Here is a 19,399-nt window from a genome sequence, read left to right as displayed (position 1 = left end):
CAAGGCTTAACAAAGTTGATTATAGAAGAATGGTTCTATACTAACTGAATGATAGTACACACGATTTCTCTTTCAATCAGTAACAAAATGGGATTACTCCATAGAATAGTAACCAACTTTGCAAGTTATTCCAATCAGGTCACTGATACAAACTTTTGTTCCAATCAGGTCACTGAACTTTCATTTTTGTTCCAATCCTATATATTTTACCTGAATAGCAGGTAATCTAGGTTTTTTTTAATTTTCAATGTTTTTACTTTGTATAATAATTTTTAAAGGTTGCAAAAATTAGTAAAAATCATCATCATCATCATCATCGTACTCAGTATATCTCACCAATAGCAAAACTATGGTAATGCGAAATATAATTTTAAAATTTTGAAAATTTGCAAAAAAAGTTCGGAAAATTGAGGTTCGGGTTAACACGGGTCAAGGTCGGAACAAGTCAAAACGGGTTTCGGGTTAGTTTTATTCTTTTTGAACCAACGAATCAGCGCGTTTTCAACACGTTACAACTCGTTTTAACAGGAAAAGCTCATTTGAGCGATTTTTTCAGTTCGTTTCAGCACTTAACAGCTCATTTAAGCGATTTTTTCAGTTCGTTTCAGCACTTAACAGCTCGTTTAAGCGATTTTTAAGTTTGTTTCAGCACTTAACAACTCGTTTAAGTGATTTTCAGTTCGTTTCAGCATCTAACAGCTCGTTTAAGCGATTTTTAAGGTCGTTTCAGCACTTAACAGCTCGTTTAAGCGATTTTTGGGTTCGTTTCAGCACTTAATAGCTCGTTTAAGTGATTTTTCAGCTCGTTAATTGCTGAAACGAACTTAAAAATCGCTTAAACGAGCTGTTAGGTGCTGAAACGAACTTAAAAATCGCTTAAACGAGCTATTAAGTGCTGGAACGAACTTAAAAATCGCTTAAACGAGCTGTTAGGTGCTGAAACGAACTTAAAAATCGCTTAAACGAGCTGTTAAGTGCTGAAACGAACTGAAAAATCGCTTAAACGAGCTTTTAAGTGCTGAAACGAACTGAAAAATCGCTTAAACGAGCTTTTAAGTGCTGAAACGAACTTAAAAATCGCTTAAACGAGCTGTTAAGTGCTGAAACAAACTTAAAAATCGCTTAAACGAGCTGTTAAGTGCTGAAACGAACTGAAAAATCGCTTAAACGAGCTGTTAAGTGCTGAAACGAACTGAAATATCGCTTAAACGAGCTGTTAATTGCTGAAACAAACTGCAAAATCACCTAAACGAGCTGTTAAGTGTTGAAACGAACTTAAAAATCGCTTAAACGAGTTGTTAAGTGCTGAAACGAACTGAAAAAATCGCTTAAACGAGTTTTTTCTGTTAGAACGAGTTGTAACGTGTTGAAAACGCGCTGATTCGTTGGTTTAAAAAAAATAAAACTAACCCGAAACCCGTTTTGACCTGTTCCGACCTTGCCTCGTTCTAACCCGAACCTCAATTTTCCGAACTTTTTTTGCAAATTTTCTGAATTTTAAAATTATATTTCGCATTTTTACTAATTTTCGCAACCTTTAAAAGTTATTATAAAAAGTAAAAACATTGAAAATTAAAAAAAAACCTAGATTACCTGCTATTCAGGTAAAATATCTAGGATTGGAACAAAAATGAAAGTTCAGTGACCTAATTGAAACAAAAGTTTGTATCAGTGACCTGATTAAAACAACTTACAAAACTGGTTACTATTCTATGGAGTAATCCCTAACAAAATCTATCTTTCTTCCTTCCTACGTCCCACTCTTTTTAAGTACAAGGGTATTAATACTAGCTAAAGGGAATATTTTGAGGGGTCCATCTCTAAAGGTCTGATGGTGGCCCGTCCCTTCATATTGGAGGAGGTTTCTCGTATTCGTTTTGTTATGCCATGTCATCCAAAGTGGTCATTCTAATTTGGTAACCGTTTCATTCTCTTTTTGGGCGTAATCTTGTGCATGCTAGTCCATAACAAGATATGGGGTGTGTTTGGCAAAGGGTTTTAGGAGTATTTTAGAGGCTTTAAGCTACAAGCTTTTAAAAAAAGCTTCTATCTAATAAAAACTATTGTTTGATAAGAGGAGCTTAAAGCTTTTAGAGTATAAGAAAAAGCTCTAAATTGAAACGCTACTATAGGTAGCGTTTGAGAAAAAGCTCTACAAGCTTTTACATTTAAATTTACAAGTTTGGTACTTGAACTTATATAAATTTTTATTAATTTATATAATAGTTACACATTCAACCCTTATTTAAAATTAACTACCCCATGACTTTTTTATGAGCCATAACTTTTTCACACGTTAATAATTTTTAAACAAATTACATCATAAAAATGAGCATTTTATTCTCTTTAATTTGAGTATGATATTGCTATTTTTCTTTAACTTTAAAAAATTAACATACTACGTGATTGTCTGTTAGGATCGGTAAAAAGTCGAGTCAGATGAGCTCGAGTCATGTGTAAGACCAAATTAGGAGTCGAGTAAGATGAACTTGAGTCATGTGTAAGACCAAATTAGGGCCAGAACGAGTCGATACAAAAATGGTTAAATTAGTTCGATTCGTGTCGGTACGCTTTTGAGTCGAAAGGGGTCAGGTCAGAACATATTTCAGATTAAAACAGTGCATGTTTAGAAAGGGATTCATATCAAAATATGTTGGTTTAAAAAATTATCTATTTGAAAATTACTGTATATTTCAGCTTTGTTTCTTGATTTTCGACATCATTTACAAGCTTACTACTTTTCCATGAATTACACGTATACATTTAGGTTATGTATGCACTGTCATCAGGTGAATCATGTACCGGCACTGATTATGCGGTTGATGTTAGGTTGTGCGCTCATTCCGCCGCACCACACGGGCACTCAGCTAGTTTTATTAAAAGCTTCTGCTACTCTGCCAAACACCTAAATATTTAAAAGCTACAGCTACCAGCTACCAGCTTATAGCTTTCAGCTTCTAGCCTTCAGCTTACAGCTAACAGCTAATAGCTAGTTTTTCCAAACATACCCATGGTGCTGTGTGTTTTATTTAATTTGCTTGTTTAAAGGAGTTTATGGGTAAAGAGGTCAATTTATTTACATTAACATGCAAATCGTCAACTCTAAATCTATGGAAAGTCCTGCTATTCAGATCTTGATATGATTATAACTTTCTCTCACTCAATCACTTTAATTCATAAAACCACCATCCACCACCATCATTCTCCCTTCTCTGATCATATGTTCTCTCATCCGGTCATAATTAATGAGTGTCGGCTGTGTAGCTAGTAACAAAAAGATCCCTCATCTTAAAAACACACAGATCTGAAACCTACTCAACCCTCGACATCGCAAAATTACGAGAATATTCAGAGTGTTGTTTCGTTACTATCCAAGGATAATCACAGATTATTCTATAGGTTCGAGCAATTTCGTTCAGCTTTCTCTAATGGCATCACCGGTGACGGTTGCAACGGCTGATAAGGTAACTCTTAATAACCCTAAAATCGATACAATGTGTTGTTTTTAGGAAAATCGATCACGTGGCGGTTATTTATACCAGCAACGTTTCATCGCGATGAGCATGTGAAGACGTTTACCGACGACTGTGGCGGCAGGTGTGATGGTGTTCATCGGAAAACTGAAAAGGGAGTGTGCCGAGATATTGAGGGTGGGTTTCAAATGTAAGATTAACACAAAAGTGTTTATAAATCGTTGAAGCTCATGCGTGATTATAGTGTGTTATATAATTCCAATAATGAAGAACTCGAAGTGTTATATATTGTGTTATACTTCATCTGATTGTTGGGAGTGTTATAAATTTCAACAACGAAGAAACGAACATGTTATGCTTGGGGGATTCATTGTGCTAGTTCAATTTACTGTAATGTGTTATAAATTTGTATAATAAAAAGCACTAACTTGTTATATTATGGGTAATTATTGTGTTATAGAGTGTTTTAAGGTTTGATTAACATAAACATACTAAGCTTTTGTAGGTGTTATAGTGTGTTTTCGGGTTTGATTACAGATACACACTAAGCTTTGTATCTGGTTTTATAGTGTGTTTTTCGGGTTTGATTAAAATAAACACACTAATTGTTATTTGATTAAAAGAAACACACCATGATGGTATTTTCTTTTCATATATTATTATTATTATTATTATTTATTTTTTATTTTTTTATGGGCTATTAGTATTTATATTATTGTTGAACTTTGATTTCCTTTATATTGTCTCATACATATGTATTTTAGAGCTGATGGTCTCTCTGGAAGTCATTTCTCTATCATTTTGGATGGAGATACGGTGTGCCTACAGCACACATTCCCTAGACCCTACTTATAACTTTGCTATTGGTGGGACTTCACGGGGTATGATTGATTGATTGATTGATTGATTAAAGTAACACTAAGCTTCGTATTAGGTGTTGTGTTATGTGTTAAGTAAATGGTTTTGCTGGTTTGGTCCATTGTTAATAACAAACACGTTATAGTTAATTGTGGGGTTATATTGTAAAAATCAGAAGCAGTTTAAATTATCTAGTGAGATCAGTTTTTGAAATGTGATTATGTTAAGCATAGAAATAGGAATTTCAATTAATACGAATTTTAATACCATAACTAAAATATTTGATTGTTTACCATCCTACCCCTATTTGTTTTATTTAATCTGACGATCCTAGTCACTTCTACACTTCTTAGAAAATATTAACTATATATATAGGCTTAAGTTCATGAGAGAAATCAAGTTATTGCGATAAGTGATTCCAACCAATCACAATTTTTTTCTTTTTGTGTTTTATTATAATGGTAATGACTGGAATATTTTTTTTGCTAAGTATTAATTTGTTTGGAGGTTTCAAATTATTTCTTATTTTAATATATTTATTTGTTATTTAGATAAAAAACATTTATCTTAATTAATAGCAATCTTATATAACCACTACTAGAAAAGGGGAAAGTTTCCTACACATTTTTCCGGTAAAATACCGACAAACTCAATTTCTCACAATTCAGCGGAAATTTTCCGACAAAAAAAAGTAGAAAAAAAAACATTGATTTTTCCGACAATCATCCGACAAAATACCTTCAAATAAAATTTTCTCGTAAATTTGTCGGTAGTATTCAAATGATTCTGACATTTTACCGACAAATTTGCCATTCATTAATTTCTAAGTTAAATCTAATGGGTTACATAAGAAAAATAACAATACTTTTTCTGTTTTGTCGGAAACATGTCGAATACGTTAAAAGACTTCCGACAATTTGCCGACAAAGAATATAAATACTATTATTTTATCTATTATGATCATTTATAAATCTAATCTATCAACAAAATAACTGAAAAATTAAGATTTTTTTAACCTTTGTCGGAATATTGTCAGAAATATATAAGTTTCCGACAATTTTCCGACAAATATGAAAACAGTTTATTTATTTTATTAAACTTTTAACAAATCTAATCGATATTTAAAAAAAGAAAAAGAATATTATTTACTAGTAGCAATAATTTAACACTTTTGTATATAAACATATTAATTATAAGTTATAATATTTTATATAAATTTTTAAAACATAATCTATAATGATGAGTGTCTGCTATAAGTATTTATTAGTGTAGTGTTAGTGTGTGTGCTATTGTACGCATGTGTATGAGTATAGGCATATGTATGATGAGTGTCTGCTATAAGTATTTATTAGTGTATGTATATCCATATGTGTTAGCGTATGTACGTGTAGGAGTGTTTATGTGTGTATACGTATGCGTTAGTGCATGTATGTGTACGTGTGTATTACTCTGTGTGTGTGTGTGTGCATGCGTTAGTATATGTATATGAAGGAGTATGTGTAGGAGTGTATTTGTGTGTGCGTATGTATGTGTAAGATTGTCTATGTGTGTATGCGTATTTGCGAGTGTCTGTATGAGCACATCTGCGTGTGTGTTAGTATGTGTATGCAAAATCACAGATTAAAGTTATAGCGATAAACATAACAATTAGCAAAATCATGGTATTAGAATGAGTTTATGATATACTGAATAGGCTAATAGCTAACTAAGGATTTATGAACCTCTCATAATATTTTCAATAGCAAATTGATGAATTAACTCTTCGCAGTTTATGCTCTCTAATGTTCCGTTCTCGATAGCTATCAACGGTTGTCGATGGAAAATAAGATTTCAGTAACTATAATTTCGAAAAACTCCTTCTGCAGATTCATTTTGATGTTATCCCGCCTATTCGTTTCTTTTATTTATTTAGTTATTTAATTTATATTGATTAATTAAAAGCACTTGGCCTTTTTCAAATTTTAGTGACCTATATGTCATTGGGTAATCTAAAAAAGTGGTTATAAAAGGTGTTTGAGTATTATAAAAACAATGAGATTATAAATGTTTGGGTATTCTACAGTTATAACATCAATAATTTTTCAAAAAAATTGTGGCCTAAAAAAAAGTGCTACGGCTGGTCGCTCATTTGGCACACCCTAAGAGTCGCCCCTGACTATTATACGTATTTGTATGAGTATATGCGCCCCGACGTGTATAAGTGCGTGAGTTTCATATATATTTTTATATAGTTTGTATAATTCTATAGCTTGTTTGCTAAATATATTTATCTTTATCTATATTTTTGTAGGACTTCCGTCAAATATGGACAAGATCCTTTCATTTTGTAATTGTTAATATATATTTTTATTTATGTTGTCAGAAAGTATTCGGAAAATATGAAGATTTCCGATATAATAACAATAACATTGTTTTTCTAAAAAAAACGTCCAAGGTGGGTTTCGAACTAGCATCTACTCCAACAATTTAGACAAAGCTTACCACTTGAACCACAACTCCATTTGTTGTGATTTGTATAATAATATTTATAAAGGTAACTGGTGAAAAACTTAAAACTCTGGACATCCCAACACAAAAACCAGTTGGCGCTAACTTTTCCCCCAAATCAAAACCCTTGGCGCTAAAGTCTCTCCCAAAATTAAAACCCTGGATTCTTCAAGTCAGTTCACAAAACCCTTGCCGCCTCTTCCTACCACCGAACCCCTATCTCGCTGCATTGTATTGTGGACATCGTTTAAGGTTTTCTTGTGGCATAATCCTTTTCGAGGTACGTCTCTTGGTTGTGTTCATCAAGTAGCTGAATAACTTTTTAATAACAGATTTCTAAGTTTTCTTGTGAATAAGCTATTTAGGGTTGAATTCTACAGTAGCTTAGTCTGGATATGTTGATTTTGTGCCTTCTTTTTTGAACAATTAAGATTAATTATGCCATAGCAATTTTATTTTATTGACATTTTGTAGAAATTAAACTATAAAAATATTTGCTTCATTTGTTTTATTTGGTGCATAGTTACCTTTTAATATATAAACCATAGGAGCGTCCATTAGGTAAAACTATATAATCAAATCCTAAAAGGTACCAGGCTAGGTTTGTAGTTTACGCAGTGTCGGTCATTACCAGTTAGTTTGTTTTTAAGGCGGTGTATTTTGAAATCACTTAACGGGTATAAAGCTATATGTACTTTGACTATTTTACCCCTGAATTGGACTAATAACTATAACCATATAGAACTTATTTTGTTCGTTTAACTCGTATTATAATGGATAATTAATGTTGAAAAAAGTTATAAAAAACGGTTAACGTGGCATGCACAAAGTTTTAACCAGCACGAGCACTATAGGGTTGTGATATGGCTATATATATTTAATGTTAGGTTAGTAAATATATGTTGAAAAAAGTCAAATTGGCAACATACAGGCCTATGTATGTCTATATAGACATGGTTAACATGTTTTATTTGTATATATTTAATGTTAGGTTAGTACATATATGTATGTATCTATTGTTAGGTTAGTATGTATATGTATTCTTATTTTTAAGTTCTAACAGTTAGTGGAATTATAGTTAATAGGTAAAAGTAAATGAGTTTGAAAAGAGAATGGATGTATACAATGAGAACCAATACAAATGGTTCTTTCAATCTGAGATTTCAACAAGTAATCTCTTATTTCTTGGATTTTGTATACGAAAATGCAACCAACATAGAAAATGGAAATATTAGGTGTCCGTGCAACAAATGCAAAAATCGCTACTACAAAACGAGAGTTGATGTTCAGGTTCATCTATTTGCCAAAGGATTTATGAAAGACTATCAGTTATGGCACGCGCATGGTGAAAGGTATCCCGATGAAGCTATGGACATCGACGAATGTTCAAACCCCGTACTGTCTCAACATGTGGGTGATGATGCCGATGAAGATCTTGGTGAATATACCGGATACGATGAAATGGTTATGGAAGGCATGCACCAGAATCATGATTCTTATTATCAGCAAGGATCACAAGATCCAAATCAAAGAGCAGAAGCCTTCTATAAAATGTTTGAGCAAGCCAACGAGCCTTTATGGGAGGGGGCTAAACAGGCTAGCACACTCTCTGTCACCATGAGATTATTGAATTGGAAATCAGATTGTAATGTTTCCGACTCAACATTTGATAAGCTACTCCCGATTATCAAAGAAATTTTGCCTGATGGTAACAAGCTATCTACCAACTTTTATGAGACCAAGAAGATGTTGAAGCCACTAAAGTTACCATCACAACAAATTCATGCATGCCAAAACCATTGCATGCTATTTAATGGACAGTATGCTGATCTTGATCGTTGTAAAGTATGTAAAGTAGAAAGGTATAAGGAAAAGGGGAAGAAGGTTCCTAAGTTTGCGATGACCTACATGCCAATTGGACCAAGGCTTCAAAGACCGTTCTATTCAAAAAAGACGGCTCAACACTTGACTTGGCACGCAAATCGTAATCCATCAGAAAAGATGAGTCATCCTAGTGATGGTCGAGCATGGCATCATTTTAACTCGGTCTTTTCTGATTTTGCAAAAGAGACACGCAATGTTCGTCTTGGGTTGTGTAATGATGGGTTTAGCCCAAATAATACAAGTGGGAGCCCATATTCATGTTGGCCGGTGTTTATCACGGTTTACAACATACCTCCTTGGTTGGCTTTAAAAGAACAATACTTACAAATTCATGTGATCATTCCTGGTCCGAAGAGTCCCGAACAAAATATTGATGTTTTTCTACAACCTTTGGTAGACGAGCTGAAACAATTTTTCAACCATGGTATTGAAACTTATGATGCCCATCAACGCACCAATTTCCAAATGAGGGTAGTGCTTCTATAGACAGTTAGTGACTTCCCTGCTTATGCAATGTTGTCTGGGTGGAGCACACATGGTAAATTAGCTTGCCCATATTGCTCGAGTGAATCAGGATCATTCCAGCTTCAGTTTGGAGGGAAACCTTGTTGGTTTGACTGTCATAGACAACATCTTCCTGCTCGGCATTGTTTTTTGAAAGATAAGGTTAACTTTTTAAAAGACAAAACAGTTCGAGTGTAAGATGTATTCCACAGCCAACCTGAGAGGAAATATGGCAGATTGTAAAAGATTTGCCCATTGCTTATAAGGGTGAACCTCATAATAGTGAATTTTATACAAAACCACCTGGTTTTGGGATTGCACATAATTGGGTAAAGAGAAGCATCTTTTGGGAGCTCCCGTATTGGGATAAGTTGTTGATTCAACACAACCTCGACGTGATGCATATAGAGAAGAATGTATTTGAAAATTTGTTTAACACAATTATGGGCACCAACAAATCCAAAGATAATATGAAGGCACGACAAGACATTGAGCTTATTTGTGACCGACGTCTTTTAAATCTGATTCATGATAACAATGGGAAGATGAAAGTACATAGGGGAGATTACACTTTGCAAAAAGATGACCTTAAAAAAGTTTGTGCTTGGATGAAAAAGCTTAAATTTCCAGACGGGTATGCTTCAAACATAGGGAGTTTAGTCAAAATCAAAGACAACACTTTTCACAATTTCAAAAGCCATGATTGTCATGTGTTTATGCAACGGTTACTTCCACTTGCTATTAGAGGTTTTGTTTCAAAAGAGACATATGAGGCTGTGACAGAGTTGTGCATGTTCTTCCGGGTCTTATGCTCAAAAACGTTGCATGTAGATGACTTGGTTAACATGAAGCGCGCTGTCGTTGTAACTATATGCAAGTTAGAGAAAATATTTCCTCCCGGTTTTTTTGATTCAATGGATCATTTGATCATACATCTTGCCGATGAAGCTCTTCTCGGTGGTCCCGTGCAATATAGATGGATGTATCAATATGAGAGGTAACCATACTTGTTTGTAATCTTATGAATTCTTTATGCTTGGGTTCGTTCAACATTCATAACATATTGTCACTGATTTCTAAATGTAGGAAGCTTGGCTTGATCAAAAGAAGAATTAGAAACAAGGCAAGGATTGTGGGTTCAATCACGAGGGAACTCCTAGTGAATGAAATCGCTACCTATTGTTCTCTTTACTTTGACAAGACAATTGAGACACGCCATAATCGAGAGCCGCGTAATTTTGCACCACACTGTCCTGAATCTTCGAGTCTTGGCTCTCAACTAAGCGTATTTGTTGTTCCATCGAGACGATTATATCAAAAGAGTGGAACGCGGAGACGCATGAAAATTGAAGAACAAAACAAGGCACACACGTATGTTCTTCTAAATTGTGAAGAAGTTTTCCCTTATATCGATGAGTTCGATGAAGAGGCACCAGAGTTATATCCGAATGAGCCGATCCCGCTTCTTAGAGATAACCACTTTGCTGAATGGTTTGAAAAGCGTGTAAGTAAATCTAACTAAATCATAATGATTAATGTTAGTGCATCATTAACCAACACGTTGCATTTGTCTTCTTCGTTGTAGATAAATATTGGCTTAGTTGATGGAAGTACCAAGCATTTAGAGATATTAGCAAGAAAACCATCAATTTTTGTCAAATCATACAATGGGTACTTTGTGAATGGTTATAAGTTCCATACACAAAAGTATGGTAAAGGACTTATGACCTCAAACTGTGGTGTATGCGTGAGAGGAGAGACGTATAACGATGAAGCGTCTGACTATTACGGCTTGGTGGATGAGGTGCTTGAGCTCCAATATGATTGCAATGGGCCTCACATTGTTGTACTCTTTAAATGTACATGGTTTGATAACAAAGACGGTGTAGTAGTTCAAAAAAATAAGTTAGTTGATGTCAAACACAAGTCCCGACTTAAAAGTGATGACCCATATATCTTGGCATCACAGGCGGAACAAGTGTTTTACACATCATACGCTGCTGTGACAAGTGATACAAAAGATCTATGGGCGGTTGTCAAGACAAAAGCCCGACACGTTTATGAGGTTTCTACACCTGAAACTGAAGTCTTAAACGGTGAAAACATGGAAGCAAATGTGCCCATTCATATTAATGAACGATTTGAATTACCAGAAAAAGTAACTAGGAGTGAACGCTTGGATCGGGTTACAAACACCACTACAACAGAGCATATGATCGATCAGGAGGAACTAACTGAAGATGATGATTATGACGTTGTTAATGATGATGTTGATGTTGATGATGAAATGGCTTATTCTGACCACTCTTTAGATGATTGTTAGGAAGATAAATTGCTTGTTGTTGTAAACTTATTACTATTTGACATTTATCATATGGTACTTATACTTTATATTATTCCTAATTTATATGTCTTGTTACTCTTTTATTATTTATCTAATGGTGCTTGTTTATTAATTGCAGGTTGTATGCATTATGGCTGAGAGTGGTGGTGGTAATGGTAGTCGTGGTGGTGGTGCTCGTACTCGTGGCGGAAAGGTAGCTCCAGGGAAACGTGTTGGAAGTGGCACTCGCGGTATTCATATTCAGGAGCCTGATTCTTGTAATGGTGCTCGTGATAATTCAGAGCGACGTGAATCCCAAGGGTTCAATTCTAAAGGTAAAGGTAAAAAACCTGTTGAAAGAGAATATAGACAAACTTGTGAGAGATACGTAGTAACACGTGGTGGTAAAGGTGGAGGAGTTGCTGGTAGTCATAGTCGTGTTGCTAGCGGTGATGAAATGGCTGATATGGCTGGGGTAATTCGTAACCAACTAACGCTACAGAATGTTCAAGATGATGAGCATGTGGAAGTGGACGATTCTGATAAGGATGATGGTAGTCAGCATGATGATGTTTGTGAGAATGATGGTAGTGGTAAGGCTGATGACTTTGAGAATGCTAGTTTTGAGGATACTACTGGTCAGGATGATGGTGATAATAGGCGGATCGCACGCATGGGGAGAAAGTATGTTTTTAATTTTAAAATTTTTTTACATTTTTATTTTGTGTTGATTATCATTATGGCTTATTTCCATATTATAGTTTGGATTCGGATATGTTCATAGGAGTGCTGGTCAAATACTAGATCAAAAACTTGATGGAGATTGGATCACTTTTAAAAAGATCCCACATAGTGCTTTAAGGGATATGTTTAATACCTTTCGGGTAAATATCAATATATCATTTGTATATGTTATAATTATTTGTTTAATTTGTTAATTTAATCTTTATTTTTTTATAGACACAGTGGAGATGGGATCCACGAGATGACCAGCACATTTTTGAGGGATTCGTTAATGTTCTTAAGGATCGTTATCCAGATAAGATGAGTGACCTGCGTGAACAATAAACAAAGAAATCCAGGGAGGACAATCATTTTATCGAGGATGGTAAACATAGATTTGATATAATTTGTAATTATCCACCCGATAAAGTGCCTGGTGACAGATGGAAACGCTGGTGTAAAGTAAGGGTGTTAACTACTTTTTCTGATTTTTTTATTAATATTTCATGTTCTTTATATTTTATGCATATATGGTTTTTTTTAATATTGCAGATGTGGGACACTGAAAAATGGTTAAACAGATCCAAGGCTAGAAAAAACTATCGTAAAAATGATTTATCTCGTCATACAGGCGGGTCTATGGGTATTGATGAACATCGCATCCGCTTGGTAAGTTGATCAGATTTAATAATTCTCGTAACTGGATGTGTAACACTTATCAAAATTTATGTAGGAGAAACGAAAGGAAGACAAGTGGGCTACGAATTTGTCTTTGTTGATACCCATGCCACCAAAGAGACTAAGAAGAGATTGCGCGATGGGGAAATCAATATTAATGACTTGGAGAAGTTAGAGTTCGTCACAACACGATCAAAAGAATCATTTGTAAGTTATCATTTATATATATGTAATTATTGTATTAACTTTGATTAAAAAGTAACTTGCTTTGCATTGATGAAAATGTAGACATCGTTCGACAAAGAACTTGAGAAGTAGTATGGGCCAGACAACGATCAGAATCCGGATCGGGATGAGTTTGCTGTGTGGGAGCGTTTGCATCACAAAAGTTGTGGCCGGATGTTTGGGATAGGGTCTCCTGATCCACATTTCGTGGTGACCGGGTCACAGTCATCACTTTGCAGGTTTAGTTCACATGGTGATACTCGACAGTCGCAGGAGGTATCGTTATTATTATCATTATTATTATTCTTAGGTCACTTTAATTTCAGTTTAAACATTTTAGGTTTCTCTACATATTTTTTTATGTATGTGTGAATTCTATTTGTTTACATTCAAGGTCAAACGAACATGACCTTAGTTTGTAACTGGCATATTGTGGGTTTGACATGTAGCTATTATTGTCATCTGGTACTTGTTTTCTAGTATTATGTAAGACGTTTTTGGTAAGTTATAGTATAAATTGGGGCTACCATAGTGATATGCTGTATAAAATGGACAAGGGGCTCCTTGGTAATTTGTTGTTTAAACTGGGGCCATCATTGTCATTTATTTTTTTTACAACAATACCAAATACACATATAGTCAGATAGACCATTCTGTATTCCATCTAATAGTTATACATTCTGTGTCTATTCAAAATTGTTTGATTTTGCTAACATTTAATTAGCCTGGCAGTTGGATAATTTCTTAAAATGACCCGTTAGCATTTTTATTAGCATTACAGTTTGTAAACTAATATGTATTATGCATTAATTATATATGTTTTTAACAATTTATAGGTCAAAGATGTTAGAGCCAAGTTAGAACAAGAAACAGAGGCTCGACAAAACATGGAAAATCGCTTGGCAGAAATTGCAAAAGAAGCTAAAACAGAACGGGCCGAACGTGAGAGACTACAAAGACAAATGGAAAGAGACTTGGACAAAGAGCGGGCTAAACGTGAAAAAGAGCGGGCCGAGCGCGAAAAAGAACGGGCTGAACGCGACAAACTGCAAAAACAGATTGAAGAAATGATGAAAAAATTTGCCGATAAGTAGTTTGTTGACTCTTTGGTAGTTTGACATGGTAAACTTATGTTATTTTGTTAGGTACTTTGACATGTTAAAACAAATGACACTGTATTTTGTTATGTCATTGTAAATGACCTGCTTAATCTAAATTATGTTTTTGTTTTTCTGGAATTTTAGCCTTTTCTATTAGATTTTGTGAAGAAATAATTTAGGTTTTTTGTCCAGGAAAAAAAAATAATAATAAATTAAAATTAACTTTTGTCGGAAATTCATCTGTAAAAATAAAACATAAAATAATAATAAAATAAATTTTTTGTCGGAAGTTGGTCTGTACATTTAAAATTGTCTTATACTTAATTAATAAGATTTGTCGTAAAATCGTCGGAAAAAAATAAAATTAATTGTTATTAGTACTTAAATTTTTATGATTAACATATAGGAAAAGATATTAATAAAATTATGTTTTGTGACTAGTTTCTCGCTAAATGATTGGAATAATCTAAAAATTTTGTCCTCGGTAATTTGTCGCAAATCAGCGACAAACCACAGTTGTCGATATTTTGTGGGCATATTTGTGGGAAATTACTCGGAAAAGTTTTTCCAAGGAGGTTTTTTCCAACAAACGTCTTTCGTCGGTATTTTATCGCTAATCAACGTTTCCGACAATTTACCTATGAATATTTTTGTCAGAAAAGGTCCAGTTTTTTAGTAGTGAACATAACATCAAATTAAAATATTTTATACGGATCCCAATTGTAAAAGAATATTCGTTCAAAAATATGATCATGAATTCAATAATCTTAAAGTCAGTTTGCTTTTTTTTATATTTGCTTTTTGTTTTTTGATTTTTTTTATCACAGACATTATTTAATTAATTGTTATATGTTTAAGATAAAACACAAACATTATTTGATTAATTTCATTATAAATCACTTTAGTTGTTGAAGAGGATTTTCATCGTAACCCACCTTTGTGTTAAAATGATACACATCTATCTATAATAGGGACACGGATAATTAGTCGACTTCAAATCATGTTGAGTCAAACAAGTTACCAACATGTGAGCGTACCGCCATCACATTGTGAAGGTGTGTTTCGTATACACAACCTAAAATATGTTGTACACATTTATACGAACATAGGAAAACTCCACAAACATAACAAATGTTGTGAACAAATACTCAACGGCATATAGTAATGACAAAAATAGTTATTATCACTAAAATTAATAAATCATATGTGCACAAAGATTTGTTAAGATTTATTTTTACACAAACTATAATCATACAAAGAAATGTATCGGTTTAAACATGTTACTCTCTTATCAGCAACCCCCATTTTTCTCTAACAATACATGCAACATTTGCCTACACTAACCTCCACATGCTACATTCACCATACACAAATGATGAAGTCAATAATATACATACGAAAGCAATGAACTTTATGATTTTCTAAATGATCCTACACTGCCCTACACAATATATTGTTTTTTCGTACACAATTCACGACATCTGTGTAGTGTCTACTAAAACTATGAAGTGTTTGAAACTGATACTATATACAATCATAATCAACCCTATACAAGCATAACTAGAACTTTTTATAGTGAGCCCATAACTTTATCTTTAACAATAGAATGTCCAACGACCTTCGTATCACGTAACATTTCAAAATTTCTATGAATAATATTAAAAACATATTATTTATGTCGGAAGAATTAAATTAAGTTATTAGAATAATAACAAAATAATAACAAAGATAGAAGGATGGTAGGCTAATTAAATGGAATTAATTATGGACTTAAAAGGAAGATGGGCCTAAGGTCCATGAGCTTAGAGAGTATAAATACCCTCTTAAACCCTAATCATTTCTATCTCCATCCATTTTACACCATAGCCTCCACCATAAAAAACACTCACTTAAGTCAAACACTCTCTATTTTATTATTTTCAACGATCCAAGACCAACTGAAAGTAAGAAATCGTTTATCTCGGCTGACACAACATATTAGAACCCGACGCCGCAACTCCGTGATGGCGAATGAGCCGTTTGAATCTAGATCTAGCTTTATTCGGGTGTTTAATCAACCAAAAGCGAGCTTAAGGGCCACCTTAGCTTAGATTTGGACACCCCGAAGCTACCCAGGTCATAAACGATCAATCTCCGGCCAACCCTGGTGGCTAAAGGCGGTTGATGACGCCGGAATCGAAGAAAAACCACAAAAACGCGAATAAAAGAGCTGAACTGAACTTATAAGGGCGTATAATACGCCGTATAAGTATATACGCCGTATAAGTCTGAGTAACGCATAAGTCTGAGTAGCGCATAAGTATAATGGGCAGTATAAGTAAGAGAAACGCATATGTATAGGGCGTATATGTAAGTCGTGTATGTATGTAGCGCATATGTACAGGGCGTATATATATATATATGTAAGTTGTGTATGTATGTAGCGTGTATGTATATGGCCGTTTATGTATATGTAACGCATAAGTATGTGCATGCCATATATGTATGGACGTATATGTATGACTTATACGCCATAAAAACTTATACGTTGGAAGGAACTTATACGCCTAAAAGGACTTACACGCCAGATTAACTTACACGCCCTAAACTTATACGGACCTGAATGATTTTCCAAATAAACGAAAGATATACAGTGTATACGTATGTAAACGATAGATGTGGACTTAAATAATGGTTAAGATAAGAATTAGTAAATAATTAATAATAAAAGGTAACATTTAAAATGAAGATTCGATTTGATTCAATAATTGAACTTCAGTTTTTCTGATAAGGTTTTTGGTAAAGGCTTATTAAGGAAAATAAATTTTTTTCAAACTGACCTGGTAGCTTAACCCCAGCTAGAGGCTCTGTCTCTTGGACCCTGCTAGGGGCTACCTCCCCTAAAACCCTGCTGTAATAACCTAGAAATATGATATGGGTAGGGCTAGTTAGTTGATACATGTAATTGTTATACAGTTAGCCGCGCCCAGTTAAGGAAATGAGTTACCAGTAACTCTGAAAGGAATCGGACCCATGTGAGTTTCTAGCCACCTTTTCTTGTTATGTTTTCGGGGTTGTATGCATATTCTATGTGATTAGTTAATAGACTTACCTTAAATGGTAAGTGTATTCCTTATATGATTTATGCGATAGTTAATGAAGTATGAATGAATGCTTGTCGGTATGTGAACGATCTTCGGATATTGCACGTATCGTCAGGAAAGGTGATCGTTAGAAGATGGGATGTTTTATATATATGATGTATGAATGATATATGTATGTTATATGAAAGATTGAGAGTATGTATGAAAGTTTATATATAAATATAAGATAAAGGTATGGTAAGGTTGTGCCGAAGAAGGGAATCGAGCCCTAATAATACTCGAGGAAGAAGGGACCGTACCTTAATAATATCCGAGGTAGAAAGAGACCGAGCCCTAATAATACTCGAGGATGAAGGGACATGACCCTAATAATATCTGAGGAATAAAGGGGACCGAGCTCTAATAATACTCGAGAAAGTAGGGCATAATGCTCTTTAAAACATATAAGTATGTAAAGTAAAATTAAATATAAAAGAATGAATGAAAGAAAGAATGAAAGAAGGAAAGAAGGTATATACTTATGTATGTACAAAAGAAAGATAGGAATGTTATATAATATGTATCTTCGGATGCGTATGTATATGTATACGAATGTATTGTATGTTACCTGATAAACTAGAACTCACTCAACGTAGCTGACTTTTAGTATGCACGTAGGTAAATAGATTGGAGCAGCTGGCTTGAGAGAGAGACACATGCCATGATTTGAAGGGACTGGCATCCAAAGAACATTTGTCATGATTTTTTAATAAGATACTTTATGCTATGTTTTAAAGACAAGTATTGAACGTTTGTAATGAATGGTTGACTTTTATTATTTCCGCAAAAGTTTAAATTAACAATGATATTTAGAACTATGTTTATGAGTATATCCAACGCCAATGTAGGTGTAAGGCCCCATTTCCGGTGCCCTACATTTGGTGTTGGATTTACTCATAAACACAGTTCTAAAATCAGAGTTAATTAAAACATTCGCGGAACATTAAAACATTCATAAAACATTACATATAAATCCATAACTTGTCTTAAAATAAACATTCGTGTCTTTCAAAATATCATAACATTAAACATAACCGTCTTAAGTCTTCAGATGCCAGACTCTTATTCTTCTGCCATGTGCATTCGCTCAAGCCAGCTGTCTCATTCTACTCACCTGCGTGCATACTAAAAGTCAGCTATGCTGAGTGAGTTCTAGTTAATAAGGTAATATACAATACTTTCACTTACTTATACATACGCATCCGAAGATACATATTATATTTTTAACCTGCTCATCTTTCTTTCATACACACACACACACACATATATATATACATTCTTTCTTTTATTCTTTCTTTACATACTTTGCATCTATCAATACTTTACATACTTATACGTTTTCAAGAGCATTACGCCTACTGCCTCGGGTATTATTAGGGCTCGGTCCCTTTTTCTGCCTTGAGTATTATTAGGGCTCAGTCCCTTTCTGCCTTGAGTATTCTTAGGGCTCAGTCCCTTTCTGCCTTGAGTATTATTAGGGCTCAGTCCCTTTCTGCCTTGAGTATTATTAGGGCTTAGTCACTTTCTTCTGTACCTGGCTGTCTCCTACGTTCATTCATAACATACGTACATATCATTCATACATTATACACAACATTATATCCATAATCATAACTTGCCAATATGTGCAATATCCAAAGATTGTTCACGCACTGACAACAATCATTCACATCTTTCACATAATACATATATGGCATACACTTATCTCTTAGGATAAGGGTATCAACTAATCACATCGAGTATGCCCACAACCCTGAAAACATAACAAGGAATGAGGCTAGAACTCACCTGAATGCGGTTACGTTCACCGTTAATAGTTATTCATTTCTTGAGTTGTGCGCGGCTAACTGTATAATGATTACATGTATTAATTGACTATTGCTATTCATATCGTATTTCTATCTTTATATAACCCATAACGAACGGGGGTCCAGGGGCAGCGTCCCTGGCAGCGGGGTTCTAGGGGCGGCAGCCTCTAGCGGGGTCCAAGGGGCAGAGCTCCTGGCTGGGGTTATCATAACG

General features: G+C 34.3%; 2 protein-coding genes across 2 annotated transcripts; both read left to right on the top strand.

Moving 5' to 3' along the window:
• The first annotated feature begins 7,943 nt into the window (after positions 1-7,943).
• On the top strand, positions 7,944-9,188 carry LOC143631536 (uncharacterized). The gene has a single exon (XM_077100277.1). It carries the CDS (start codon positions 7,944-7,946, stop codon positions 9,186-9,188), a length of 1,245 nt encoding a protein of 414 aa, XP_076956392.1.
• Positions 9,189-10,650: 1,462 nt separating this feature from the next.
• Positions 10,651-14,241, top strand: LOC143631521 (uncharacterized). Its single transcript, XM_077100272.1, has 2 exons — positions 10,651-13,465; positions 13,929-14,241. Exon 1 carries the CDS (start codon positions 11,681-11,683, stop codon positions 12,311-12,313), a length of 633 nt encoding a protein of 210 aa, XP_076956387.1. The 5' UTR covers positions 10,651-11,680; the 3' UTR covers positions 12,314-13,465; positions 13,929-14,241.
• The last annotated feature ends 5,158 nt before the right edge of the window (positions 14,242-19,399 follow it).

Source organism: Bidens hawaiensis, unplaced genomic scaffold (assembly GCF_021521415.1).
Source record: "Bidens hawaiensis isolate Kalapana, Puna unplaced genomic scaffold, B.hawaiensis_p1.1 tig00006086_1, whole genome shotgun sequence".
Taxonomy (NCBI): domain Eukaryota; kingdom Viridiplantae; phylum Streptophyta; class Magnoliopsida; order Asterales; family Asteraceae; genus Bidens; species Bidens hawaiensis.
Note: the sequence above shows the minus strand (reverse complement) of the source record. Positions and strands in the feature narration are given on the sequence as shown.